Genomic DNA, 11,525 nt, shown 5'->3' on the forward strand with positions numbered 1-11,525 from the left:
TCTTGCGTTTTTGAAAGCAATTATTACCCAAAAAACGTGGTTGACCACTCGTTCGTCCGTTAACCTCGATCTTGATACGATATTGCATGACAACGGTAAAATTACACGCTTTTTTAATGTTTTACACATTATAAATGCACATAATTTTAATATATCGCCTTTTTATGATCTGTTTGATATTGTATAATTAATAAAATTATTTTATGCTGTTATATAGTGATTTGTTATTCTAAATTTGCTGTGTGTGTTTTTTTTATTCTTAATCACTTATAAAGTGTTTGCAATTTTATTGATATTGACATTTCGATTATTTGTTGATGCATTCAGATTCAATTTGATTTATGCCGTTTTCGGCAAGGATATGCATTATTAGAGATCAGTGGGTTTGGCAGCGCACTCTTACTGCTACAATGTATGACAATGTCAGCATCCGCTAGCACATAAATTGTTTAATATCTCGCTTCTATTTAAATACGCATTTCTTCAATTAGAAAGAGTGCAAAATCGTCGACGTGTTATACGTTTTTCGAAGTAATGATGAAACCACAGTTTACACAAAGAATTTCTGAATTGCAAGAACGACCAAACACTACTTTATAATGAATGCTTTATTTAAGAGGACAGTGCAGTTGCTTGTCAGGCTGCGCGATTCCACAGGCTGGGCTGAAGCTACTCTGACCGACATAATATAAGACTCATTTTCGCATTACGCGGTTCCTATTATTGCCTTGTTATCATGCTTGACCACCAGAGACGTCACTCGGTTTATATTTATATAAGTAGAACCATTTGTTTGATGTATTTAAACGTCGTTTTACAGATTGTGGCGGTCTATTGGGTGGGGACTGGGGAACGCTCGCTTCCCCGAACTGGCCACGCTCCTTCCCCCATCACGTGAGCTGCACTTGAACTATAGCGGTGCAGGATTTCAAGGTGAGGCGTTGCTGATAAGGATCGTGCCGATTGTAGAATTACGTCATTGTTTAATTAATATAGCTACACGTTTGTTAACTTGGTGAATGCGACAACAAGTATTTAAGTTAAAAAGGTATTGTGTTGTGTAAATAATCTATTTATGGAACGTTTTATGCACTGAAGAAAAACCATAAGCTCAATATTTGTTTAAAAACAATTCTGTGTGTACATTAGATTCAAACATTTTTCGACTGTGCATTTCTTTTTTCAGGTTATACGCTTAGTGTTTCATCATATTAGTCTTGGTAAACACTCAGACGATCTCTGTGACACAGACGGAGACGGGCTGCGTATCACAGAAACTAATAGCGAAGGGACGTAATCCTTCTGATTGGACTATTACGTGACGGAGTTAGTTACCTTAACAAACGAAGTGCTCATTATGTTCACCACAAACGCGCATAATGATGCCCAAGGGTTCCGCATATTTTACTACGCAGGTAATCACATGTTGTTGTTTTAATTTTACAATAATTTCCCCCAAAAACAAATTAAACGCTGATACAAAATGTGTTGAAACAAATGACATTCATGACAATGCTATGAATATGCGCACACGTTTTTATCTTGTTATATAACAATATATAGAGTTTGGCAAATAGTTGTAAACCAGTTGAAACTCGCCGCTGAGACACAAAGTCTGTATATGTTGCACACAATTTCCGTCTGCACCAATACAAATTTAGTGAAAATGAATGTAGAAACTTTCGTAGTATAAAATTGTCAAATAGAAACTGTTTTTAATCGAATCCTTTTAGAATGGCCGAGTAACATCACGTACACACGTGATAACGGCCAACTGGCGTCCCGAAGATGGCCGGCGCACTACACACCGGATACCTCGTGCAGATGGTCCTTGGTTGCGCCACCTGGCGCCCCGCGTTTGGCTGAAATTCACCACAATTGAACTAGAAGACCACATGGCGTCAAACTGCAGAACTGCATACGACAAAGTGGACATTTACGACACTGATTATACGACATTAACGTTAGTACGAACGCTTTGTGGTAATAAGCATGTAAAGCATTCAATTACGTCGCAAGGAAATAATCTGACATTAGTTTTCACTTCCGATTCAAGAGTGCAAGCCAAGAGATTCCATGCATCGTATACGTTCATATACGCAACATCATCATCTACAACAACAAAAACAGCAACAACTCCTTTGCATGTACAGCCAACTGTACCTCTGTTACAAAGCGCCTCTACCGCAGCAAGCATTACCCATGCTACCTCTTATATACCCGAAATATCAAGTAATACGAATACAGGTATGAAATTTCATTGCATTTACAAGCAAATGTAATGTTAAGAAAATCACCCGTATCTAAGTGTTATCTTACTCTTAAATTATAAGCGGTTTTTATTTTTAAAATAAAACCTTTAGATCAATTTTGTTGTCAAATAACCCACAAGCGGCAGTGATTAAATTACATGTGCGGATCGCGAGATTTATTTGAAAACACTAACCCAAATGTTCTTCAATGTGGTTTTCTACAAACATGTATGACCTTCGATTATTATTTGGAATCCCGAAACTTTTTTTTCTGAATATTTATCATATATGTCTCTAAAATTATTAACAAGTTTGTACCAATTTGTCAGCTGCTATCTATGGACAACATATGCTAGCTGTCGACAAAGTTGTCGCTTACTTTTTTGAAGGTGATTATATTGGTCGCGGCTTTATACCGGAAGTTGTGCCCGACGCTGACAAGAAAGGCCCTGACGTTCGCGCAGTCATCCTTGGAGTGATTGCTGCCCTGGTTTCCATGCTTATTGTAATAGTACTGACTTTGGCACTCGTCTGTAGACCCTACAGGTACGATTGTGTATGAATTTAGGTAAATTGTTTTTTTCCCGTAGATATATGCTATATGTTGTTCCATGTGGTTGTGCAAATTTGTCAGCCGCTTTAAGAGTCTTTCAGACTTATTGCCTTAGACAGGGATAGAAACTTACTATTTTCGAACGAAATAGTACGAAGCCCAGAAACAAGTACACGTAATCTAATAGTTAGTTTGACAAAACAAAATCAGACACTAGTACAAAATTGCTGTCACGGCTCATTGCATTATATCTTTAAATATAAGGTCGACGTGGCGTAGTGGATATGGTGTCCGCCTAGCGATCGGGAGGTCACGGGTTCGATCCCCACTGTGGGAGTGTTCTTTTAATCTCCCCCATAGACACCAAGGAAACGGACTCGAGAGTTTTTCATATAAGGCTTAGGCTTGTTTTGCAATCGAGCTTAAATGAATAGGTTAAAAAAAAAGAAAAAAAAAGAACATTAATCCTTTTTATTTTTATAAACTGACCAAAACCTAACAAATGTGTAAGTTTTTTGAAGTTATTTGCCGGGACGAACTAATATATTTTGAAGATGTATTACCGTTAATTATACTCGCCACTGGCGAGCAGACAACAATCAATTTATATCCCTGTTACAAACGCAACACATATATGGGCCTTGCTCTGTGAAAAGGGGGTTTGATGCATGTGCGGAAAGTGTCGATCCAGATTCGCCTGTGCAGGCCGCACAGGCTAATCAGGGATGACACTTTCCGCTTGTATGATATTTTTTCGATTAAAGAAAGTATCTTGTAAGGAAAAATCCCGTTTAGGCGGAAAGTGTTGTCCGTGATAAGTCTGTGCCGACTGAACAGGCTAAAATGGGACGACACTTTTCGAACATGCAAAAAAAAAACTTTTCACATAGTGCGGCTCATATGCAAAGTGTTTCCCAATTTTACACAATATTTATCAACTTCAGATCACGACAACCGAAGCATCGTCTAGGATCAAACCTGCAGAATCTTGAAAAAAATATGTCCCTTTGTCGAGACAGGTGGGTCGATATCTTGTCTATTTCAAACACGCTTTTAGAAGTTTTATATTTCTCAGCTGACCCAAAGAGTTATAATTTGCAATAAAAAAGTGTGCGCGTTTGATTATCATGATAACATATTTCTTTTTTTTTAACTAGCAATCGTGTTTAATCCGAAAAATCAATAACAACACAATTACTGGTATTGTAAGAGACTGTTTTATCACATGCCATACCCTGTTTCCCATGATATATAACCATTACGAATATATTTATCTTACACATGTGTAATATACTTTTTAAGCGTTTGTATTTTCTTAGTTTTCGTTCGATTGACCAATCTAATTTTGTTATTTTTCTGAAATGACGTTGCAACGTCAAATAACGTTACGAAATGTAAACAACATTCGGGATTTTTCAATATATTTGCGTTACTATTTATGTATTATTGTGTTCGGCATTATGTGGTACTTGATTTTTTTCCATCAGATTATAAATGTTTGCCCATATTGTATGTTTTGACATCAACAAACAACAGTGATTCTTGTATTAATGTCATTAAGAATCCACACACAATGTTTGTATAAAACTTCATGTACGTATGTCTTCCACCACATCACAGTATAATCCTATCTAAAAGGACTATATTTTTTGCAAATCGTATTGTAATCATTGATGAAAAATGGGTTATTATACAAGTCAGTTCATATTCTCAAATAATCAATGCTTTTTATCGCACCTATTGTGTATGGCATGCAATGAAATAGTATTTTTAAGTGGTCTTTTTGCATAGTATGCCAATCAGATGATTAACACTTACGAGATGTGACAAAAGAAATTTTACAATTAAAATGTAAATGTCAAATACGAGCAGTGTCATGCGAAACTAGGTCGTATGCCATATGCGTCCAGCGGAGATCCAGACTAGACTGCGCATCCGCACAGACCTCGCAAAGTTGTGAGATTAAATAACAGATCAGCCTGCATATACGCACACACTGATGTGAAGCTACCCTTGTCGTTTACGACCAATTACCCGTGTTTGCATGACGCGGTTATTTGTTTAAACGATCTGTATCGGAATGCATTCTAGGCATGAAGACACAATGAGATTCAAGGACAAGGACGACATTAATGACGCCGCACGTTTGCCGTTGCCATGGTAACTGAACATTAACAATCATTTTGTTTTATTTGCTTGGTTCAATGATAGTGTTTTTTCTACGTGTATTGTAATGATTTGTTTAACTTACGAAACATTTCACAAACAATACGTATTGGCGTTGATAATATTTATATAATTTATTAATAAAATAGTACATGTATTAGTTTTGATAACCTGATTTATACAGTAATATCGAGTTAATAAAATAAATATGAAAATAGTGTTAGCAAAATTCGAAACAAGAAGTATATGCAGCCTATATATTATAAAATTTTCATAAGTCTATAAAAACGCCGATTATCCAACCCGAAAGATAATCTAATACCACTGATTTGATTGAAGACTTAATCACCTTAATCTTACCTTCAAACCTTCTCTTTTGGATGGATTCGTACGTACACGTGTACAGTTTTAAGTCTATTGCATCATCTACTTGATATAAGCTATAGTGGAGAAGTAATGAGGATCCTTAAAAGGTGTTGTTCCGTTATAAAAAATCGTGTTTGATGTTGGATTTTGCATTCTACTTCCATTATACACAAGAATTTACCACGTCCCTTATTTTAAACCTTTTTAAAAAATTACTCAACATAATGCTTTGACATGTTTAATGTAAAACGAGTATGACAAAGGACCCCCACCTGAAAAAGGTGTCAACTGCTTCCGTTTAGAAGCAACTTAATTTCATTTTAGTGACCCGGATCCTGTGCAAGATGTGGAATTCCTCAACCCTATGTACCCCCCACCAACCAAGGGTCGCCACTCCAGAATCGTGCGGACAAACGGAAGTCAAAGCAACATTCCATTCGCACTCAGTTGCACACAATCAAGGCGTAGATAGTCCTCAGTTTTCACAATGCCCGCAAAGCGAATGCATCGTCGACGGTAATTCCGCTGTAACAATTAGTCATATAAATTCGCAAAAAGACAGCGTGGTTGTTTTCCGTAATGGATTAACTCGTGACCAAATAAGTGTCGTAGAAAACGGGAACGGTATATGCTGTGATTTAAGTACCCGAAATTGCGGACGCGAAGAAGGTGTGATTGTATGCGAACATTCTGTTATCACTACTGCAAATCTAAATACAGCGGGTATTCCGGGTAATAATCATGATGGAAATTCCTCAATGTTGTCCGAAGAATCGGTCCTTAAAATAAATGGACAACATAGTTCAAGACAGCTGGCATTTATTGATTGCTTTACGAGAGTGTAACCGTTGGGCACATTGATGAAAACAGAGTAATAATGAGTTCATTTATTTATTGTATGTGCGTTTCGTAAATTGTATTTACCGTTGTTTGAATGATACGACTGTATAAAATGTACATGACTTGTGCTGAATAAAACTCTCGTTACTGTCGTTCATTTTTTTAAATTTAATATATGACAAACAATGTATACATGTATATGATCATAAAACAAAGTGATACTATGTAGCAGCAATAATGTTCAGACATGTTATACAATATATGCTAATATATATTCTTTTTGTGGTTTCCTTTAGATTAAACAACAAGGGTTAATAATAAAAATTATCTTTGGTTGTTTATGATAGTTGTTGTTTTGTAAACAGGAAAAGACAAACAACAGAGTAGTTATAAATAAGTATGAGTTGCATAAAGAGGGCAGAAAGCATACTGGACTTGTTTATGAAAGTTTAATGTGTTTCCATTTTTGTTCAAATATATGAAGTGTATCATTGTTTAGGGCTATTTCTTTTTCAATTTGAATCGTCAGTTTAAAATAATTGATAAAACAGTTAATTTCAGGTATTTGTTTTCTGTATTTCATACTGAATATAAAATATTTCATTAATATAATTATGTAATTCACGGCGTTATTAATCTCTTGTATTTTGAAGGTATTTACCCCTAAACTGATGTCTAAGAGAGATAGTTTAACATTTTATTTGTGTTTCTCTAGAAAGGTTGTCAATTGATTCCATAGAGATTGAATATGTTTACACTCCCAGAAAAAGTGTTTTATTGTTTCAATATGATCACTACATATCAAATAGATTTGTGTTGGATAGGTTGCACTTAAAAAGATATTTATTTGTAGCTATGATTCTCTGAATGAATTTATATTGAACATTTCTCAGTGTGCTAGCAGAAGCTGATTTATATGGCATGACGAATATTTGTTTCCAATTAAATTCTTTTTTTCCAAGAAGGGTTTGCCATTTAGTTTGCACTTTAGAGGTTTCGGCAGGGATTTTAATTTGAAGTGTGTAAAATATTTTGTTCGTTTTGTTTCGTTTTGAAGTTACGTTTTCTACGAATATTTTTTGAGTACATGGTGTGTTATTTGCATTGGTAACAGCTTTAATATGTAAGTGTATACTTTTGATCAATGTGATTGTGTAGTATATCACTAAATTATTTGTTGGCATTCCGACTATGTAGCATAAGTAAACCAGCCTTGACGCATCTACATGATTATTCGTGTTTGGATTAGCGTTTCATAGCTTTATACGTGACTTTAGAACGAAGTTTCCGTTGTTTTTGTTAGGAATTATGTCAAAGTTAAATCAATTGTCGAAATAAAAGTACGGAATACTGGCTATGTATAAATTTTGGTTAATGACCAAAAAAGAATGAAATATGTGATATAAACGATAACACACGTCAGAGATGGGCCGGACGTCTATAATCGGCCCTAGCCGCATAACGACCCTCGGGCCAAAGACCGACAAATGTCTTTATTATTCCCTATCTCAAACGTCGTTACGGGGAATTATCATGAATATAACATTTAAACAAACACCGTTCAAGGATTTCCGATTCGGTGCATTTTTGAGGAAACGCACACACATGTTTATAAGTGAGTTTTTAATTTCATTAATCCTACAACATATATACAGACAATCAATTGTAGCATTTACGATTTAATTGAATGATGCACTTCAAATAACTATTACATCTACACAAGTGTATTGATATTTAACATTGTGATAATCACATGCATTTTACGTATATAATTCAATTTTTAACAACGCTGCCTTCCATAAACATCCGTTTAGGGTACTCTTCCACTACCTCGCTCATTTGTCGCTGTATCAAGTGAAGGATGATATCCGTGTGAAACCACCACCACCCCGTTTTCGTCTCTAGATTTCATGTTTTTTATAATCAACTCCAGCTCATTCCTTTTTTGCATTTAATGTATTATTACAGGAATATTCTATGTTGAATATCAATTAGATCTCTAAAAGCAAAGCCTTCCTCGTTCATCCGTAATTCAACCTCCATCATTACCTCTCTCTTACGTCTCAATATATCCTGCCTGATTGTATCCGACTCAGGAAGCCATTCATTTTCAAGACTACGTTGCGCGAATATTTTCATCTTCTCCAGAGCCAACATCTCCAGCTCCATCTTCCTCCTGCTGAACCACAACATTGGCTCTGGGGACGCGACGATGGGCCGTCGTACCTTCGGCAAAGTATTACCCGTGGGCCTTTCTCTATCATGTCCTCGAGATGACTGATGTAAATAACATCACAGCTGGCAGCAAATGAGAGAGACTGACCTGCATGTACGAAAGTGACTGTGATACTTTAATATTACTGGACAATGTCCTCAGTGTGGAAGCTGGTATCAATCTTGACACCATAAAAGACGACATTGGTCTGTTTTTGATAGATGCATGTTCGTATCCAGGACACTTCCGACTGATTTAAGAGAGACCTGCGCCTAAACGATTACAAATAATAATCGATGCTCTGTTTTATAATGGAAACGGAAACGTTTTGTTAAGTAGTAGTCTATTGATGGATAGATTCTTAGCAAATTAGCGCCCCGAACTGATTAAGACGAACATATTCCTACAATAACCGAAGCATTCGTCTTTTTTATTAGGACCAGAGTAAGTGTTCGTGTGTCGTATGAATATATATCGTTGCAGAAATTTAAAATGAACCGTTAAACTAAGTTTAGATTCACATTGAACATGCATGATATACATGCTGGTGAATTCGACTGTACAGCCGTTTTCGATTTCAGAATTAAATATCTGCCTTATTTCGCATTTTTCGACACATGTTCTTCTGAACTTTTATTTTATTGTATATTGAAATATATATATAATAAGTTTTTACAAATTTTATATAAATTCATTAATATTTGACAAAATCGTATAATTTCGCTTTAACCACAAAAAGGTCAATTATTACTTGTAAATTTGTAATGCTTTTGAAGATGTATTGAGGGGAAAGACTCTTACATTCGCCACGTAATTTAGTGATGAATCCTTTAAAGCAGATTATGAAATAGATAGTACAACTGCAAAATTTATTATATCCGACATATTTTTAGCAAAAACATATTTTATAAAGGAAAACACATTTTATTATCAAATGGCATTTATTTAACTGGCAACGGTAAAGGACAATATTTTGAAATGTTAACACAAACAAAAACGTTCACAAAACCTATCTTAATCTTGGACCTCGTGAAGTGACTTTGAAAAAGCATGTCTTAGTGCACGTCATATATGTCGGCATCATTTTCCGGGTGGCAGTCACCACGTCACCATTACCAGCCTAATGCTGCACAGTTAAAACTTCGCAATTCACTGAGGCCACTGGCCTACATATTGTCAACCTATTTTTCTAATTAAGTACAATCAGCTCTTTTGATCCCTTTAAATGTAATGATTTGGTTAGAAAAGTTTTCAAATGAAACCATGTTGAAAAGCTTGTGAATGGGACATGTGAATTTTGTTCCGTTGTCTTAAGTAGTTCAGTCGTGACATGGTAGTCATACGCCCTACTATCACAATTCCCTTGAAAAGTTAGTGTCCCGTAATAAGTGAGATACTTTGAACCAGATACAGGTTTAGGGAGAATGGCTGCAGAAATATTTTTATGAACAATGTCCATGTACGTAATGTTGCTTGCCGAGATTTGAAAGGGCGATTTCCAGTTGTGTTATCATGTTCCCTTCCAAATGAGCTAGCTGGATCAACAATCAAATTGAATTACATACGTAAAAATGCATATGATTATCACAATGGAAGAACTGCAATGTATGGTCTAATAACCTTATGAAAACCATGATCGTGTCATGTAAACGAAGTTCCTAATTATTATTTTAGTGGTGTTGGTTATTTAAAAAAAAAACACAATCTTTTGCAACATCCACATGCATTTGTATTCACACCAGTGTGATTGTTTTTTTATATGTATACATGTCATTAAAATTATCGTCTTTATATTGCCGACTGATAAATATGGTATTTAATGCACAACAGTTCTAGAATCAAATGTATAAGTTATAAATAATATTTTTTCTTAAAAAAGTAGAGATGTTCTTCAATCAAGTTAACAATATTTCAATCACAGCGTTTCTTTGGCGATTGACAGGCATCAAGCCAAAAACGAATATGGCCAATCTCGTCTCTCATAAACTTTATAGCCAGGACATGTCGGTAAGTAAAAAAGTTTTCTATTTAATAGTCGGTGGCAAAATTCGAGAGCGCCCTCTTGACTCACACCAGCTCCACGTCATCACAGTTGTTCACTTTGTTATTCAGACTTTTTAAATCGCACATGTTTTATGTTTACCCTTAATGTGACAACATGAACAAGATGATAGGAACATAAACAACCCTACAATTTTCATACAGTTGATTGAATCTGTACAGTAAGGGTAGTATTATTATGTTATGGTAATAGTCTCTGTGTTTTTCGTGTATTTTCTCTCATTTATATTCGTATTGTGTCTGTTCTCGACTAAAATCAATTGGTTGCCAATAGTGTTTGCATAAAACGTTCAAATACACGTAAAACTTTTACAATACGGAGCGCGAGACGAGGTTTTGAGTAACACATTCAGTAAGTATGCATTACTGTTGCTTTCTAAAATATTGTTTTAAATTATGTGGTATACATTGGAGACATTACTAATAGAATTTTCAAACTATCCGCAAATATAGTAAACACACATGATCACACATATTTATCAAAATCTTCTGGTTCGAGATTTCTCACAATAATGTCAGCTCTCCTGCAAAAGCATACACTAAATGGCAAAAAGCACAAACCCCATAACATGAATTTATTTAAAACCATTTAATTAATTTGATAAAACTATTAGTTCATATACTTTTACTTTGAATGCGACGTAAACTTATGTTTAAGGGGTCGTTTTTTAGTAAAAGTTTCACAATAACAATCATAATGAACGTTAAATAGTATGATGATATAGTTGTTTTATTAGTGTGTTTTTATGCTCCCCGAAATAAAATTTCGGCGGAGCATATAGTTGCCAGTTGGTCCTTCCTTCCTTCCTTCCTTCCTTCCTTCCTTCCTTCCTTCCTTCCTTCCTTCCTTCCTTCCTTCCTTCCTTCCTTCCTTCCTTCCTTCCTTCCTTCCTTCCTTCCTTCCTTCCTTCCTTCCTTCCTTCCTTCCTTCCTTCCTTCCTTCTTTCCTTCCTTCCTTCCTTCCTTCCTTCCTTCCTTCTTTCCTTCCTTACTTCCTTCCGTCACACTTTTGTTACCGTTTCTCATAGCGACTTCAATACTTTACCAATCTCTTTCATATTTGGCATGTAGG

At 35.5% G+C, this 11,525-nt stretch overlaps 1 protein-coding gene across 1 annotated transcript; it reads left to right on the forward strand.

Annotated features, from left to right (window-relative positions):
- The first annotated feature begins 995 nt into the window (after nucleotides 1-995).
- Nucleotides 996-7,359, forward strand: LOC127838979 (uncharacterized). The gene is made up of 7 exons (XM_052367122.1): nucleotides 996-1,048; nucleotides 1,187-1,415; nucleotides 1,734-2,247; nucleotides 2,642-2,798; nucleotides 3,750-3,824; nucleotides 4,897-4,965; nucleotides 5,662-7,359. The coding sequence occupies exons 2-7, from the start codon at nucleotides 1,380-1,382 to the stop codon at nucleotides 5,807-5,809; spliced, it is 999 nt and encodes a 332-aa protein (XP_052223082.1). The 5' UTR covers nucleotides 996-1,048; nucleotides 1,187-1,379; the 3' UTR covers nucleotides 5,810-7,359.
- The last annotated feature ends 4,166 nt before the right edge of the window (nucleotides 7,360-11,525 follow it).

This window comes from Dreissena polymorpha, chromosome 7, assembly GCF_020536995.1.
Source record: "Dreissena polymorpha isolate Duluth1 chromosome 7, UMN_Dpol_1.0, whole genome shotgun sequence".
NCBI lineage: Eukaryota > Metazoa > Mollusca > Bivalvia > Myida > Dreissenidae > Dreissena > Dreissena polymorpha.